The sequence below is a fragment of the Rana temporaria genome, chromosome 8 (genome assembly GCF_905171775.1).
Source record: "Rana temporaria chromosome 8, aRanTem1.1, whole genome shotgun sequence".
Lineage (NCBI taxonomy): Eukaryota > Metazoa > Chordata > Amphibia > Anura > Ranidae > Rana > Rana temporaria.
The window spans coordinates 72,475,278-72,493,611 of NC_053496.1; the positions used below are offsets into that span (position 1 = coordinate 72,475,278).

The 18,334-nt window shown below is 40.2% G+C and overlaps 1 protein-coding gene across 3 annotated transcripts in view; it reads left to right on the plus strand.

Annotated features, from left to right (window-relative positions):
- Positions 1-18,334, plus strand: part of RHOBTB1 (Rho related BTB domain containing 1) — a 129,246-nt gene that overhangs the window by 101,778 nt on the left and 9,134 nt on the right. For all 3 annotated transcript variants that reach the window (XM_040362003.1, XM_040362004.1, XM_040362002.1), the window contains 4 exons: positions 13,223-13,408; positions 14,471-15,432; positions 17,051-17,169; positions 17,606-17,756. In XM_040362003.1, coding sequence (XP_040217937.1) covers positions 13,223-13,408; positions 14,471-15,432; positions 17,051-17,169; positions 17,606-17,756 — 1,418 coding nt within the window. The remainder of the gene's footprint in view (positions 1-13,222; positions 13,409-14,470; positions 15,433-17,050; positions 17,170-17,605; positions 17,757-18,334) is intronic.

The window sequence follows — 18,334 nt, forward strand, 5'->3', positions numbered from 1 at the left end:
ATTTATTTATTTATTTTTTGTCAAAGCTTAATTGAACAAGCTGAAGTTAGAAGCTGATTGGTTACCATGCACAGCTACACCAGATTGTGCACTTTCCAATTTTAGTAAATCAACCACAGTATGTTACTTCTCGCATTTTACACCTCAACATCAAAGTTACCCATATAGGCATTCGATTGTGGTCAGCTGTGTAGGTACCTTAACATAAATTCCATAAACACGTATGCTGGAGCCTGCAGGTTAATGCACTGGAAGATTGGAAGCAGCACTTGCATCAGGTGGGAAAATAATTTTGCGGTCTTTCTACTTTGTGTTCCTCAGGGCTGCTGCAAGCCACACAGTGTTCAGCTGGTGTATTGACAGTAAGGCCTCGTACACACGACCGAGTTTCTCAGCAAAAATCAGCAAGAAACTTGCTGGGAGATATTTTTTGCCGAGGAAACCGGTCGTGTGTACATTTTCGTCGAGGAAACTGTCGAGAAACTTGACGAACCAAAACGAGAGCAAGTTCTCTATTTCCTCGACGGGAATGGAGAAACTTGCCTTGTGGAGTTCCTTGACAGCCTAACAAGGAACTCGACGAGGAAAACTATGTGTTTCGCCCGTCGAGTTCCTCGGTCGTTTGTACGAGGCTTCAGGCCCGTGATAGCAGATGCTGTCAATTAATCAATCTGGGCTTGGTGCGGGGTTATTTTATCAGGCACACTATTCGTGTCAGCACGACATCCTGAAGCTTGGGTTAGAAGCCAATGGATGCAAACTGACCAAATCAACATGGATCCTCTTTTGTGCTTAGCGTGTTCAGAATGCTCCAGTTGAATTGGCAGGATCACCAAGCATTGATACACTTGAAAGGTAACCTACCTCTGCACATACAAAAGGTTATCAGAGACAAAAAGTCTACACTGTGGAAAATGTTATGAAAACCATGAATGACTCGGATTCACTTGTCTTCAGGTGTTGTAGAAACTTTGACACGATCAATTGATAAATTCCTCAGCTACAGCCTAGGGCAGACAAACACCTATCTGGTCTAGAAAATACATGTTTTTTTTTTAAATACAACTGCATGTTATCCATCACATTGTTGGATACATGTCTCTCTCTCTCTCAGGTGTTATGTGGACAATGTCATCCATGCAGTCTAAAGGAAGTTCTTTTGTTATTTTGCCAACACCGAAGTCTGTTGGGTCATGGGTGGAAAGAAAATGAATTCCAGTTACTGGAGCTCTCTCTGGCCACTATGCCAAACAGGCCAGTCTGAGGAGTTCTTGGTGCACTCCAATGTGCAATTTTGAAAGACTATACGGATTAGGGAGTTTTAAGTGTATGTATAGCACAAACCGTTTTTAAACCGTTGGATATCTTTGAAGAAACAGGAAATTAGTGTAAATCTCTCAAAATGAGGGTAATTGCCCTTTTAGTAATTTTCCCCCATTAGAAAACTTCCTTTGACCTCCTTGTTTTTGGGAAAAACTTAAATTTTTTGGATTTCCAATCACTTTTTTTTCTGGGGCAACAACCACCAGTACAAATATAGGGTGAATCTTTACAATGGGGGCACTGAAGGCAATACAAAATTCATGGAGGGTTTCACCTTTTTCCACTCTGTCCAAAACTACAAAAACGTTTTTACCTAAAAATAAAATACACTTTAAAGGGAGAACACTGCATTGCCTAAAGCAACCAATAAAATGTAGCCTACCATGCACAATTAACGTTGACTGGTTACAATGACCAACACAGACATTTAGGCATGGGCCCAGTTGTAAGTAGTAATGTAAAAGTAAAATGATAACGTCAGTTTAAAAAATAATAAAGCATGTTATACTTACCTGATCTTTTGCACAAAACAGCCCTAATCCTCCTCTACTGGGGTCCCCCACCGGCGATCCAGGCTCCTCCTTTTCGGTGAGTGCCCCCATAAAAAGCCGCTTTCTATGGGGGGACTCATGTATGCTCGCTCCCAAGCCACCTCGTCTGCATCCATTGACACAGGTCGGGTGGCTTGGGGCCCCCCCCACTCCTTTATCATAGTATTTGATTGACAGCAGCAGGAGACATTGGTGAGAACTGCTGCTCTCGTGCACATCGCTGGATCTGGGTCAGGCTCAGGTAAGTATAAGGAAAGGGGGGGATGCAGTGGGCTGGGGGGGGGGGTGATAGAATACATTAGGGTAAAAAACCTTAAGGCTTTAGTAGGACCACTTCAAAGTGGCTGTAAATAAACCCACTTTGAAAAAAAAACGAACACCTGCAAGACAAATCTCAATATGTAATACTCACCTGAGATCGAAGCCCTCGCTGCGGTGCCTGACACAGCGCCAGCCGCCAACATCACTCCCAGGGGTTACTTCCGGGTATTGCAGAGCCACGATGATGTCACTACAGCGCATGCGTGCGGGAGCCACTGGTAACGGCACAGTCTAACTGAAGCAACGACACAACGAGCCATTGCTTCAGTGCGCATGTCCCAATGACTTTGGCACATGCAGACACAGGGGGTATCTCCTAAACCATGCAGGTTTAAGAGATATCCAGGGTAGCTACAGGTAAGCCTTAATATAGGCTTACCTGTAGCTAAAAAGTGTGTTGTAAGGGTTTACAACCACTTTAATAATACATTCCTGGTTTGAAGTGAGCCATTGTAAAAGATATTCAGCCTACCAATTCACCAGGCAGTAGAGGTGTCACTGGGGCACCACCGCAGCATCATTGGCACCTAGTGATTTGATAGACGGCTTTTTCTAAATCCTTCATCTGTGTGGCAGGTACACTTTGAGGTTAATTCCCCTGGCATCAAATCCATGCCACCTGTCTTTGGACCCTAGTCTACTTATGTCAAGGGTCACTAGCTGAAATAAGAATTACAAGTAATCTGTTGACAGAAGGCTGTCCTTAAGAAGGGTCGTGTTCCTCGAATTTATACACACACACATAGATTTAATTACTTAACAGTGTATACTTAGGATTAATATAGGCTAGAGTCTACGTGCAGAAATGCAGGGCAGCTCAACACTAGCAGGTGCTTCATACCTTCTTGGAGTGGGATGTTTTAGGCCATGTAAATAAATAAATATACTGTATATTGTATGACAAACCATCCTCTGACTTCCAATGGCTAGCTTAAGTATGTACAGACTTTGACTAGAACATAACTAAAGTGTAGACTGCACGTAGATATGAGTAAAATGTCAAACATCAAGTTTGGAGAGATACTGAAATTATATTAGGAAGTGTGTGTTTTATTAAATTTTCCTTGCACATGATTGGGGATTCGTTGCAAAGTGAATTTTAACCGCATTCACTAAGCTAAGGAAAATTATCTTGCAATGTGAACAGGTTATTTGCCTTTAGTAAATCAATCCTATAGTAGATGGTTACTGGCAATGTTTTTTGTCTTCATTAGAGACTTCTTTCAAAGGACCTTTGTGACTTATGTGTTAACAAAATGATCTAAATTTGATAGCACATTTTATTTAAAATTGACTTTACCAAGTACCTAGAAGTTGTACAGATTTCGCAGAGGTTGTCTGCTGACACCAAGTAAACAAGTAACTGATACATAATCTCATTTTATGTTCACCTTCTCCTCTTCTTGCATGTAACTATATAGCACCATAAATTAAAGACATTTACTGGCTGCTGTCCTAATTTATTCTGCTTTGATTTAACTCACGCATTCACTTGGTTATATAAATCCGGTTTACAGTTAAAGCGGTAATAAACACAAAACCACAAATTTTATTGTTTTTAATTACAAAAATAATCTTAATTGTAATTGGGCTTCGTGTTTAGGCTTCAAGCCCATCTACTTTAAACTTCACAATTTTTACACCTCTGTCTGTTCCCAAAAAAGGACCTAACCTGAAATTTGGCATTTTGGCTTTGTCTTCTGCAAAAGAAATGTAATTTGCAATAATGGAGATCCCTGTGGTAGTAAGGTCTCCATTTTCTTTAGTGTTGGCATTTGTAAGCTTAGTGGTGCACACAGCAATATGGCATTGGCTTCAGGTCCATGTAGGTGTACATGAAGAGCAATGTGGTTGACTATTGTTAAAAAGAATACAGCTGTTCCCCAATTTTAGAATGTACTTATCAACCCCTTTCATCTTCTTCTAGTTTGTTACGTTATTTCTTCTAGGTGTGGTTATTGAGTGGGATATTTACATATCCTATCAGTAGACCAACCCATTTCAACCAGGGTGCCTTCAGGTGTCTTCAGGGGTGCCTTGGCAAAATGCCTAAAAACTTCCTAAAATTAGTATACAAGCCAGAAGGTTGATCAAGCCTGCCTATTAGTTGTATAAAGCCACCGGTTTTCATTGTGCACATTACAACCTTCTAGCTGCCAGTGTCCTAACAGCCAATAACAAGGGGGACGTTGGGCACCTGCACAGCACCCTTGTTTTCCCCTCCCCCGACCCTCTCCAACAGCACTGGGGTCACATTATCTGAGTGAGGGAGAAAAACAGAGGGAGAAGAGAAACATTGGAATACTAGTCAGTACCAGTGTGCAGAGGTGTTTACCTTGGATGAATAAATCGCTGCTAATATTGGGTGTCCTGTGCATATGGGTGTTGCTGCATTATGTAAAACTATAAATTTAGTTATTTAAATTTTAGAATTGGGTGCTTTGAGATTGTGCGGAAAAAGGTTGAGAAACACTGAAGTATACTAAGAACACTTGAAATCGCATGAGCTGCAGAAGGATATACATGCAGTGAGCAGCTTTGCAGAGGCTTGTTCACATAGTGGTGGTTTATTTGAATGGCTTAGTGATCTGCATCCACTAAGTATGTGTGGTTTGGCACAGGTTGAAAAGAGCATTCCTTCACAGGGTTTCATCAGATGTGGTCGGTGCGTACTTGTATTAAGCACGTCACTTGCTACTGTAACGTCTGTCATTGCCCGCACAGTTAAGTAGGCAAGGCATCGTTGGCTTATATTGCACTGCAGGTTATTAGAAGATTGCTTTACAATGTTAAACTTTTATGGAGTAGTTGGGTTCCTGCATATAAGTTTTATTTAAAAAAAAATTACGACCAATTTTAATTTATGGCAGTGTTATATTTTAATGTGTGTAACAGCTAAAGTAATAGATTATAATAAGTAATAGGATAATCACACTTCAGGAAGGCTAAAAGATTGTAAAAGTACTGGAGATCAGTATAAAATACAGGTCTTTAGCCTCGTACACACGACCGGTTTTCCCGTCAGGAAAACTGCCAGGAGAGCTTTTGGCTGGGAAAACCAGACATGTGTATGCTTCCTCGCAGTTTTCCCATCAGGAAAACAGCCAGGAATCCCGTCGGGAAAATAGAGAACCTGCTCTCTATTTTCCCATCGGGATTCCCGAGGTTTTTTTTTTTCTGCCAGATCTACTACTTATGGGAAAGACTGCGATGCAGTGCCGATGGAGCATACACATGGCCGGGATTCCCGGCCAAAGTTCCATGGTAGTTTTCCTGCCGGGTTTTCGGGTTTTTCCCTCGGTTTTCTCGGCAGACTTTTTACCGCCGAAAAAACCGAGTGTGTGTACAGGGCTTTTTACTTCTCGGTATAGGTCTCTTAAAGTTATACTAAAGCTACAAAGTTTTTTTTTTTGTTTTTTTTTACCTTAAGGCATTCCTTGCCTTAAGGTAAAAGATGTTTTATATTTCTCTGCCCTCTCTCTTCTATCCCTCTCTTCCACTTCACACAGGGGCTCGAACAGTAACAGGAGCCAATGGCTTGCACATGATTGGATGATGGAAGTCAGCAGAGCTTTTTCTTGTTTACTAAGTCTCTGGAGCAACTGCTCTTGCAGAGTGCAACTGCTCTTTGCAAGGTGCTCAGTCTATTTGCCTTTAGTAAATCAATCCCTTTATCTATTTTTAGCCACTTCCCATTAACTTCCCATTGATTCCAAATGTAACAAAAAGCCTTGTGTAATACATTCCTTACCCTGTATGTTGTATGCTCCCTTCAGTTTATCACTTCCATCTAACAAGACCAAGTGTGGTATATTCTGCTATTCTGCTTTCCTTCACAATTTTTTACAATTGAATTCAACAGGAGAAATGTGAATGGTTGATTTACATTAACTTCTTCAAAATAAGCCACTCAGGAGAATTTTTTTTTATAGGCATTCATTATGACCTAACAACAAAGACTAATGCAGTAAACAACTAAGTGCTGCATAACTTTATGGACTTGCAAGCACATGTTTTTTTGCTTTTTTTCGGTTATTTGTCCCAGGATAGAGAAGGGTTTGCAGGCGGGTGTACAGAGCCTGTCACTGACTACTTGCTCAGGCCAAGGCCGAGGTAGTTTTTATTATTTTACCTCAAACTGCACTGGGGTTATAAAATGGTTAAAGATCATATTAGGGTTTAGGTCCATGTCTACATTGGTTTGATAGTTTTTGAGGAATACATTCTAAAGCAAGTCTGGTGAAACTCTTAATATTAATGCTGCTACCCTTCAATGCAAGTATAGTGAGGACAAAGAAATATTGAGGACCACTGACTGGGGTTTTAGAAAACAAGGCTTAATATGTAATTAGAGGATCTTTATTATAGGGTATTAAAAGGTATTTTTCATTTACAAAGGGGTTTATTAGCATATAATCCAACATAGGTCAGCATTTAGATGGTTACATTGCGTAGTAGACAGTCAGAGAATATAACTGAACAGCAGTATAAAGGAGACATAAACAGTAAAGTTACAGAACTTTCTAATGTAACGCCACGTAGATCATTCCAAGGTACACTAGGTGTCATAGAATACCTGTAAACAAAATCATCCATATATATAACCTAGCATAATGATATATAAAGTTTGCAATCAAGAGTCTCCGTGTCAAAGTAGATGCAACCTTAGATTATAAGTATAACCATCCCGACTAGGGCACTACCCGACGGCCTGATAAACGTATAGATTCAATGCATAAAGTATAATGGGTAGGAGAGAAGAAAAGAAAGAAGAAAAAAATAGTAGATGAAAGGAAGAGTCCACGGGGTGTGTGCCAGAGGAGTGTTAAATCAAGAGAAGCCTTCTGTCAAACAGAGAAGGCTGGGTATACGTGATCTACGGTTACCAAACTCTAAAGCCCCATACACCCTATCAGTTTTCCTGCAGGTTTTTCTCTTCAGGTTTACCAAAACCATGTAGTGCAAGGGCCTGCCTGATTGCATACTAATTGAAACTCTTAAGGTTTGACCTCATATTAGATGGTTTTGGTAAACCTGAAGAGAAAAACCTGCAGGAAAACTGATAGGCCTCGTACACACGGCCGAGGAACTCGACGTGCCAAACACGTCGAGTTCCTCGGCCAGTTCAGCCCTGAAGCCGCCGAGGACCTCGGCGGGAGGAGAGCTCCCATAGAACAACGAGGAAATAGAGAACATGTTCTCTATTTCCTCGCCGAGGTCCTCGTCGGCTTCCTCGGCCGAAAGTGTACACACGGCCAGTTTCCTCGGCAGAATTCAGCCAGAAACTCGGTCGGAAGCTGAATTCTGCCGAGGAAACTGGTCGTGTGTACGGGGCCTAAGTGTGTATGGGGCTTAAGAATTTTTTTTTTTTTTTGTGTAGCCAAAAAGATAGTCATCAGGTTCTCATTCACCGTGATGTCATTCATGTATTAAAGGTATTTTGTCAGTTGAATTTAAATAAGCAACATTGTTAAATATGAGCAACCCTATACCAATTTTCTTCTTTGGCAGTTGTAGCGTCTGACGCTACTCTTTTAATCTGCAAACTGTCACTGTCACTCCCAGTTCCACCCTTGTAGACTCTTGCGGGTCCATTCAGGTCCTGCACCCCCATGCTGCATTAAATTACAGGATCAGTGGAGCATTGACTAATGATACTGGATGCTTAATAGAAGGCCAGGGATTACAATTTATTAACTGCTTTTTGAAGGGTGCTTATCCATGGCGTCTTTATAATGACTGTACATATAGGGAGCTGGTTTCATTGAATGCATCTGCATCAAAAAAGCATTGGTTGTAATGTTGGCAAAGTTTGTGAATTAAATAAATGAGAAAGCAACAACATATACAGAGCCACATATTGTTGTAACAAGACGAAGCAGTATTGAAAGGTACAAACTCTTTTATAATGGCTGAGGATAATCTGAACAAGCAATGAATACACTTAAGCAACAGACGGGTTTGGATTCTTTCATTGTGCTTATAAGCACTTTACAGTGCACTTTCTAGCTCAATCAGTACTTAGCCCCTAGGCAAAGTCTTGGATTGAATTTTTATTTTTTCATAAAAAAAGTTATTGGATATCATCTAGATACTTGGAGCAGTGCCTGGTTTTGATATTTATAGCTTTAGAAGTCTTTTTAAGTAGAGGTTAAAACTCTGTAGAGCAGTTATATAAAGCACTTTATTTTTTCTGTCTCTAATGTGGCTCAACTACATTGTCATTGTCACAAAAGAGGAAAAGTTTATTTCTGTATGTCTAAAGTGGTACAAGTATTTGTGCCTTGAGCTTTTTTATTTCACTGCCACCCAGAGCAAAAAATAAAAAAAAAGTGATTTTTGAGATGCACCTACTATGTAGGAATTGGTATTATCTATCCATAATCCTTTTGTGTAGGGTTTCTTACTTGGGATAAAGCAATGTGAAAATGAACCCAGCGTAACATGACTATAGCAGTACTATACCAAACTCTCCCACGCTACCATGCAAATTATGAACCAAATTCAAATAATATAAATGATTGCTGCAGCTGTATTCCCACACCAAAAGATGCAATAAAAATAAATATGAAAAAAACTCTGCAACCCAACTGGAAGGTTTGAAAACCTACAGAACCTGTGGAGTAGTAGATCAATGGCGTATTAAAACTTTTTCAGGACCGTTCACACCGGTGCGACCTGTCATGCAATTTGACAGGTCTAAATTTTATGACAAGTCACACCCTATTGTCGGCAAATAGAACCACAGAGAATAGCGCGCACATACAAAAAAAGTTTCTTTCAAATCTTACAAGGCTACTTAAAAACATCTGATCTTAATAAGTATATATATATGGGGATTAGGTCACACCATATGGCCAAACCGTGCTTAAAGTGGAGTTCCGCCCAATTCAGCAGCTACAAATACTACATGAATAAAACGCTGCATGTTTTGTGTCAAATTGTATTTATTTTTATGACTATAACAGCAGTTAATGTGAATAAATAACTGTGTGTACCTAGTCAATGCTCAAGGGTGATACTCACTCCTTACATGGGAGAAGTGTGCTAGCTGCAGATTCCACTGCTTAAAGCTTGGTGATTTTTTTCCCTACAGGTAAGCCTACAATAAGGCTTACCTGTAGGTAAATGAAATATCTCCTAAACCTGTACGGTTTAGGAGATATTGACCTTGCATGAAGCCGCTGACATCAGCAGCGCATGTGCTCTGCATGGCCGGCGTATGCTGCTGGAACTTGCCTAAATGGCGGGCTCGCATGCATAGGACTGATGTCATCGCAGCTCCGCCGACGCGCAGTGCCAGAGCCAGCGATCCCGGAAGAAACGCTGAGGGAACATGTCGGTTGCCTTAGCGGTGACCGGGCATGCTGCGGGAGCTTCGTTCTAAGGTAAGTATTTCATAATGCTATTGTCTTGCAGGTTTTTTTTCCATCCCATGGCTTACTACCGCTTTAAACTGCACTAAAAAAGGGACTATCACTACTTACTGGAGGACACTGATAATGAAGTACTGGTGTGGAAGAGTGGGGTGTCGGCAATGGAACTGTTTAAACAGGTGAAAAAAGTCTCCTGCACTATTTTTGGCAATTTCAGGTGCGACTTGCATAGAAATCTGTGCATGACTTCGTACAGATGTCAGCCAAGTCGCACCTGAAGTCGCAATGACATATGGCTTTGAAATTGTGCAATTTCAAGTGAAGTCGCACAATTTCAAAGTCAGATTTGGGGTGAACAGTAACTAATGTCCCGTATAGACGATCAGGCTTTTGCCCGGCCAAACTCACATCGGAAAACCGACGGAATTCCATCACAGTAAAAGAGAACATGTTCTCTATGTAAACTATTCCTCGGAATATCCAATGGAAAAACTCAGTTGGACTTTTTCCATCGGAAATTCTGATCCTGTGTACGGGGCATAACAGGGTTGGCCATAAGTGTCACAGGGTGACAGGGAACCCCTGATCTGCCAAAACCCTCTGCTGCCTCAGTCCCCCATTTCTTAACAAACAAAGCCGCTCGCTAGATTTGTTGCAGTCCAGAATATCAAAAGCAGCCTTATCCAAGTGTGACACTTAATATTAGAAGTCAAGGCAATTGGTTCCTGCATATAAGCATTTCCTGGAAGCGGAGTTTGCAGGTGCCTAGTATATGGATTTCTTGTGTTATGAGGATGTTGTAGAAAACATTTTCAGGGAGAAAAATGATGGCGCTTTAAGAGAGGCCAGAATAAACGGTAACTGCCCCATGCATCAGCAAAAAGTACTCACTATCTGTATTTAGGCATTAGCGGTCGGAAAGCAAACATTTTTAAATGATTACTGGTATGAAGTCATCATTCTAAGTCATATCACCATTTACAGACTGGCAGTGTGCTCAATGCTGAAATCCTTTATAGTTATGGCCTTGTTAGTGGCAAGCAATCCTGAGCTAAAAGCATGCAGCGCCAAGATACTGGCATTCAAAAGATCTACTCTGACTTTATAATATGTTTATTTGCAGATCTGATGACTTCAGGCCTGTTTCTGTCACATACAAATTAATGGTCTAGTAAAACTACTACTGACAAATACAGTTAATGTAACCTGTTTTTTATCATTTACTTTTTAATAATGTAGAGGTGAAGCTTGAAATATAGGCAGCAAAGAGAGCAAAATGGATGACTAACTGCAGTTCACAATGAATAAAGTGGTTATTATGTTCCTGAGCCCCCTATAATTACTATTGTAAAGTCTGAATTGACGTGAATAGGAGATTATTAGAGCAGAGCTGTAGAGATCAGCAGTTGTGTATCAAAGCTAGTCATGTGACGAAAGTCTGTACTAGGGAAGCTAATGTCATCAGGCTAGAAGGACAGGAACAGATTTATCTTAAGCGTCCAATATTTAATAGGGTGTTCCCATAGTATGGGGCATTCATGCATATAACTACGGCAAGTTAATTGTGCTTATCACTAGGTATACTGTACATTCTTTATCCCAAAAAAAAAAAAAGATATTGCTGTAATTCATTCATATGCTTTTATTTATTTAAGAAAAGAGCAGTGAACTATAGCAACCAGTCTGCATCCATCTTCTGCATCTTTTAAACGGATGACATGTGCACTCTTGGGGGTTACTACACATGATTGATCCAGCAGTGCCTTACTTAATACATGTAATAATTAAGACAAGTTATACCGCTCAAGTTTAATACAACTATAAAAAAAAAAGAGAGCATTTTCTTAAGTTTTATAATTGGCATAGATACCTTTTTTATATTCTAACAAGGAGAAACCTGCAGTGTTAGTGTATTAGCATATTATTTTTAGAAACCAAGTGTCTAGCGTGATCTTCCTGCCATTCTGTTGAGATCTAGAAAAAGAACAGGGGGTGTATGATCTGAAGGCATTTAGATCTCAGCTCTGATGGTTTAGTATTAACTCGTACAGTATTGAGAGAACTTGGCATGTAAAAAAACTGATAGCGTAGAACATGCTACTAGTTGTGATGGCTAACCCATGTCTATGCAAAAACAGCTGACAGTCAGCGTCCTTCAGTTTATTTTCTGTAATGCAAATTGTAAGGAATGGAATGATCACAGTAATCTTAGTTATTCATTGTGTGTCATTCTAGCAAAGGAAGAAAAATTAGAACATTAAACCGGAACTTTACCCATAACAGCTTGATAAAAAAATATTATTCTTTAGCAGGGAACATACATTGCACATTAATAATTATGCTACCAAAATTAGTGGGGCCAGCCACTGGTAGGATCTAGCAGGGCTACATTTGCTGAATAAAGTTCCACTTTAATGTGCTGTGACAAATGAAGACCATCCCTGAGAGGGTGCATCGGGTAGTGAAATCTTTAATAAAATTTGGTCTAGAGAAACAGATTTTACTGTGCACGTATACATGAAAGCCCCGTACACACGACTGGTTTTCCTGCCAGGAAAACTGCCAAGAGAGCTTTTGGACGTGTGTATGCTTCCTCGCAGTTTTCCTGTCAGGAAAACAGCCGGGAATCCCGGCGGCAAAATAGAGAACCTTCTCTCTATTTTCCCATCTGGATTCCCAGCGTTTTTTTTTCCGCCAGATCTACTACTCTCCTATGGAAAACACTGCGAGGCAGTGGAGATGGAGCATACACATGGCCGGAATTCCCGGCCAAAGCTCCATGGCAGTTTTCCTGCCGGGTTCTCGGCTTTCCCCTCGGTTTTCTCGGCAGACTTTTTACCGCAGAGAAAACGGAGCGTGTGTACAGGGCTGAAGGATTATTTGACCAGTCCTTGTGTGAAGGGCCAATTGCAACATTCTCTTGATTCAGAATTTCCGGAGGACCTCAGATTTTCTACTATAATATTTTCAGTGTATAATTATTCTATGATAGATGGATAGATAGATAGATAGATAGATAGATAGATAGATAGATAGATAGATAGATAGATAGATAGATAGATAGATAGATAGATAGATACAGGGGAGGGCTGGGCCGGGTGGCAATTGCCTCCCAGGCCGCACTAACTTATGTTTAAAATGGTCGGCAGCCTCTGCCCTTTACCATCTTTTTTTTATTCTGCACTAGGAAGTGGGGCCGGGGGCACAGCCACAGCGGCTCGCCATTAGCTGTTGCATACTGGGAGTTGTAGTCCACGCTCAAGGTCCCGGTGGGTGGAAAACAGAGCAGCGCAGAGGAAAATACAACTCCCTGGGACCGGATGGTGAGCTCATTCGATGGTTCAATGGGCCACTTGACTGGACTTTCCCCCCAGGCCTAAGGCTGCCAGCCCTCCCCTGGATAGATAGATAGATAGATAGATAGATAGATAGATAGATAGATAGATAGATAGATAGATAGATAGATAGATAGATAGATAGATAGATAGATAGATGTTCACTATGCACATATAATCTTACATAACATTCCAACACTGCCTAACTTGTACAATAAAATAATTGTTTGCTTTCTCTTTCTTTATTTGTGCTATCTATCTATGCATGCAGGATAGAGTTTAGTAATTGTAGATGTCCTATTTTATGTTTTCCTAGATCTGATGTGGTTGTCCTGTGCTTCTCAATCGCAAATCCCAACTCCTTAAATCATGTAAAAACCATGTGGGCTCAGGAGATAAAGCATTTCTGTCCTCGCACCCCTGTCATACTGGTTGGCTGCCAGCTGGACCTGCGATATGCCGATCTTGAAGCAGTTAATAGGGCAAGACGACCACTGGCTAGGTAAGTGCTTAAACAAATAATCTTTTCCATTGCCTATCCTAAGGCTATACTGTTGAAGCTCAGCTGAACACCTTTCATGATTTCTAAAGCAAGTTGTAACTCAAGATAACTCCTTGAATAAAAATGTAGAACTTCAGTCAAAAACAATTTCTTATCTTTTGTTTGGGATAGGATGGGGAAGGTTTAGAACCTCTGTCAGATTTAATTGCTGTCTGTGGGAGATTTCCACTCACTTTCTCTTGTGCGCTAAGTGAAGATTTTTTTTTTTCACTTGCTAATATTTTCTTACCTTCCTCAGTCATTCTTGTCTATTAAAAGTGAATTCCTCCTTTTTGTGTTAGAATATTTTTATTTGTCAAGCAATATTTTACCGAATGAAAAAAATTATATTTAAACTCCTTTACTTACCAAAATACTTGCAAAGGAAATGCACACACAGAGCTTTATATACCCTACCCTTGCTCTGGTGTTTGGAGGATGGAAACCGTTTTTCTAACTTATCACTGCCCCATTTTTTTCTTTATCAGTTGACTACAAGTAGGTATTAGCACATGCATGAAAGTTAGATTAAAATCTTTTCCTCTTGTAAGTCCACTTAACCTGATTTAAAATTTCAGTTTTGACAACTTCATTTAAAGACCATCTCCACTCTCCAGCATGCATTTTTTGCATTTTATTCATATACCTACCCTTTCAGGTATATTCTGGCCAGTTTCTGCTCTGCAAAGGGTCCTGGTCCTTGTTGCCTCTTGTCTAGCCTCTGCATTAATATACTGTGAGTGCAGGATGCCATGGTAATGCCCATCACCAAGGGCGCAGACCAGTGATGCCAGTTGGTTGATTGATTGGACTACATTTCTCTCTTTTTTTTTTTTACTTGTTATTATTTTTTTTTATGGGTTTTAAAGACAAATAGCAGGTAATATTACTAGCTGACATGCAAATCTATTTCATGATTTATTACGCAGAGTGAATTATGTTTTCTTTATTCCTTGGGGTTGGTCTTTAAGATATTATTTTTGAATTAGGTATACTCAATTTCATATTTATTTTGATTTGCAGACCTATAAAAAGAGGAGACATCTTGCCACCAGAGAGAGGACGAGAAGTTGCAAAGGAACTTGGTATTCCATATTATGAAACCAGTGTTTTTGATCAGTTTGGGATAAAGGATGTTTTTGACAATGCAATCAGAGCAGCTTTGATCTCTAGAAGACATCTCCAGTTTTGGAAGTCTCATCTAAAGAGAGTTCAGAAACCTTTTCTCCAAGCACCATTTCTTCCACCCAAATCACCACCACCAGTTATTAAAATCCCTGAATCCAGTGAACCAAACATGAATGATGCTGGAAATTTGTTGGACAATTCATTGTGTGCAGATATCATGTTTGTACTTCAGGGCCAAAAACAAATCTTCGCTCATAAAATTTACCTTGCTACCTCCTCTTCAAAATTTTATGACCTTTTTTTAATGGAATACGAACAGTCTCAGAATTCTGCTGACAGGCACTGCAAGAAAGAAAAGCCTACCAAGGACTTGCTAATGAGGACATTAAGTCTTGATACAGATGAGGACACAGATGGGGCTTCCTTGAAACCTTCAAATGCCTGTCTTCGGATATCAAGAAGTGATGATACTTTACTTACTACAGACTGTGAAGGAGAAGCTTGTGTTGCACTGTCGACATGGAGCAAAGGCTTTCTTAGCATGCACCAAGAATTGATGGTCAACCCAATTTCAAACAGAACTTGTTCAATGACTGTGGTCCGAATGGACTCTTCTATACAGTATGGGCCTTTTAAGACTGTGCTACGGTTTCTGTACACAGGACAGTTAGATGAAAATGAGAAGGGTTTGATGAGAGTGGCACAAATTGCAGAAATCTTAGAAGTGTTTGACTTGAGAATGATGGTGGAAAACATTACAAATAAAGAAGCCTTTATGAACCAGGAGATCACAAAAGCATTCCACGTCAGGAAAGCAAATCGAATCAAGGAATGTCTTTCCAAGGCAACCTTTTCTGGTGAGCAAATTGCCTTTTGATTACAGCTCTTTTCAGCTAAATCATCTATTGAGCACCTCAGTCTGAATTAGAATTGCAAATTTTGCACCTTCACACAGTCATATTTACAGCTTTGCAACAGCATTATTGACCTCTTTTCACCTTAAAAACCTTATGGGTCAAATTGAATATCAAATACTAACTGGCTCCTTGGTCAAATGCTTTGCCTGTAGTCGTGTATTCTTTATCTTGGAGCTGCAGTCCTCTTTTCTATATAAGTATGTTTTCATTATCTTTTCAAAGGTCATACTATTTGTTTTCCTCCCATGCAACTCATTAACTTTTAAAAGGGAGAATGTCATTTTGAAACATTCTACACATACTGATTGAGGGATTACAGTGTAAGGGTTATATTTTGTCTTGATGTTTTTATGTGTATGTTCTGTCTTCCCATAATGGGAAGTTAATACAATTGATCATTGAGGTGAGACCATAAATGTTGTTCTCCTGTTAGGAACACAGTCAAACATTATAATTATTTTAGCTTGATTGTTCTACCTGGGGAAGATTTACTAAAACTGCAGCACTCAAAATCTGGTGCAGATGATGTGCATGGTAGCCAATTAGCTTCTAACTTCAGCTTGTTCAATTAAGCTTTGACAATAAAACCTAGAAGCTGATTGGCTTCTATGCGGAGCTGTACCAGATTTTGCACCATTAGTAAATAACCCCCATTGTGTCTTGAGAGAAAGTTTACGTTGTTTGAAAATGAAAAAGGCCCAAATTGTGCCATGAACTTTTTATTTTAGTTTTCCAGATATGAATGAAGTATATTGCATTAGGATCAAACTTTTTGAAGTTGCTCTAGAACAGGGGTCTTCAAACTATGGCCTTCCAGTTGTTCAGGAACTACAATTCCCATCATGCCTAGTCATGTCTGTGAATGTCAGTGTGTTACAATGCCTCATGAGATGTGTAGTTCTACAACAACTGGAGGGCCGTAGTTTGAGGATCCCTGTTCTAGGACAATGTAAAGTCACATTTGTAAATGCTTAGTCCTTAATGACTCTGGGCATCCTTGAGTTCTAGTGCTTTTACACTTTTGTGATTTTAAAAGGGGTTCACAATTTTTCAAGGATGTTTTGCAGATAATAAAACAATGTCCTGTATTTTTTGGGGGGTTGAGAGGGAGTGGGTACCTGGTTCTTTTCTCCCCCTCCCTCCCCACAGTCTTCTGGGACACTTCACAGGTCCCAAAAGGCTGCAGGACCATTCACAATGCGCAGCACGGCTCGTGCATATGCAGTGGGTAGGCGTCTGTGAAGCCGCTAGATGACACAGCTGGGTGCCCACAGTTGAGATGTCAGCATTGAGGACAGAAGACCGAGGGAAGGAACAGCTTAAGTGAGCACATTGCTGGATCATGGGACAGGTGAGTGTCTGTTTATTAAACGTCAGCAGGTACAGTTTTTGTAACTGCTGACTTTTCATAAACACAAAAATGACTGTAGCTCCTCTTCAAGTGCAATATGCCTACCATCCTAATATATCATACAAATGGGGGGAGGGTGTATTTTCTGATAGCATTAAGGACACTGTAGGAAGCACAAACTTATTGACCATGGTTTCATATTCTCAGATGTGACCTTTAAATTGGACGATGGAAGCATCAGTGCCCATAAACCACTTCTAATCTGCAGCTGTGAATGGATGTCTGCAATGTTCGGAGGTTCCTTTGTAGAAAGTGCAAATAATGAGGTATGTGGCAGTAACTATACAGTATGTTTTTAGCCCTTGTATGGTATGATTTGCTGTTTATTGCTTTATAATATACCCTTTAATGACCTTTTGTGAGCTGGCTTGTTTCAGCAATTTTGCTTCTACTGGTCAAACTAAAAATAACTTTGGCATATGTTCTAGCAAGGACAAATTTTATAATACGCAAAGTAAGTTGTGGTTCCCAACTGTCCATTAGTAGAAGCTTTCACAAAAAAATCCTCCACAAATATTATTTTGATCCCAAGTTAACACATTTCTGTACCGTTTTAAAGTTATACTTTTGATTTACAATAAACAAAGTATTCTGCACATAAACAGCAAAAAGATATTATAGCATCGGAGTGACGATCATAATTATTTGGCTGCTTTCATATGCATATTCAGCTGATTTCTATGCATGTGTTCATATTTACAGGTCATACTTCCTAATGTAAGCAAATCATCAATGCAAGCAGTCCTAGACTATCTGTATACTAAGCAGCTATCATGCACACCAGAGATGGATCCATTGGAGCTGGTTGCATTGGCCAACAGAATCTGCCTTCCACATTTGGTTGCTCTCACAGGTGAGAACAAAGTGATATGTGCACATGGATCATAATTCATACCAGCACACTAATGATAACGTGATAAAGCTTTACTGAAAGCTAGCCTGCCTACATAAATCTGGTAACCTGAATATAATCACTAAATTCCAAAAAGACATTCTGACCGTCAAATGACTATTTGAATAAACTATTGTTTCATAAAAATGCAGGTATGCATAGTGCATAGTGCTTACCTGGTTGTCAGGTTACCGAAAAGGACAGCAATCCAGAATGCTCAGACAATGGTGGTGTGGAAGGTGATGGGTAGGGAAAGGGGTAGAAGGAGGGTGGTTGGAGGTAAGAGCACCTGGGTGTAGCAAGATGGCCGCTACTTACCAGGCCGGAACCCCGGTTCGTCCTTCAGGCTGTTGCTTGTGGGTGGCCCTGAGGGGGTAGGGGCAGTTGAGCCTATCAATTAGCATATCCACATGGAAAATAATTTCAACTATATAAACTCTAGTTCTCGATTGTTGGGGCCTACTGCTACCCCTAGACATAATGCCCATTACCCCATGGCCAAAATGTCCTGTTCATGGGCTTCTTTAGACCAAGCTACT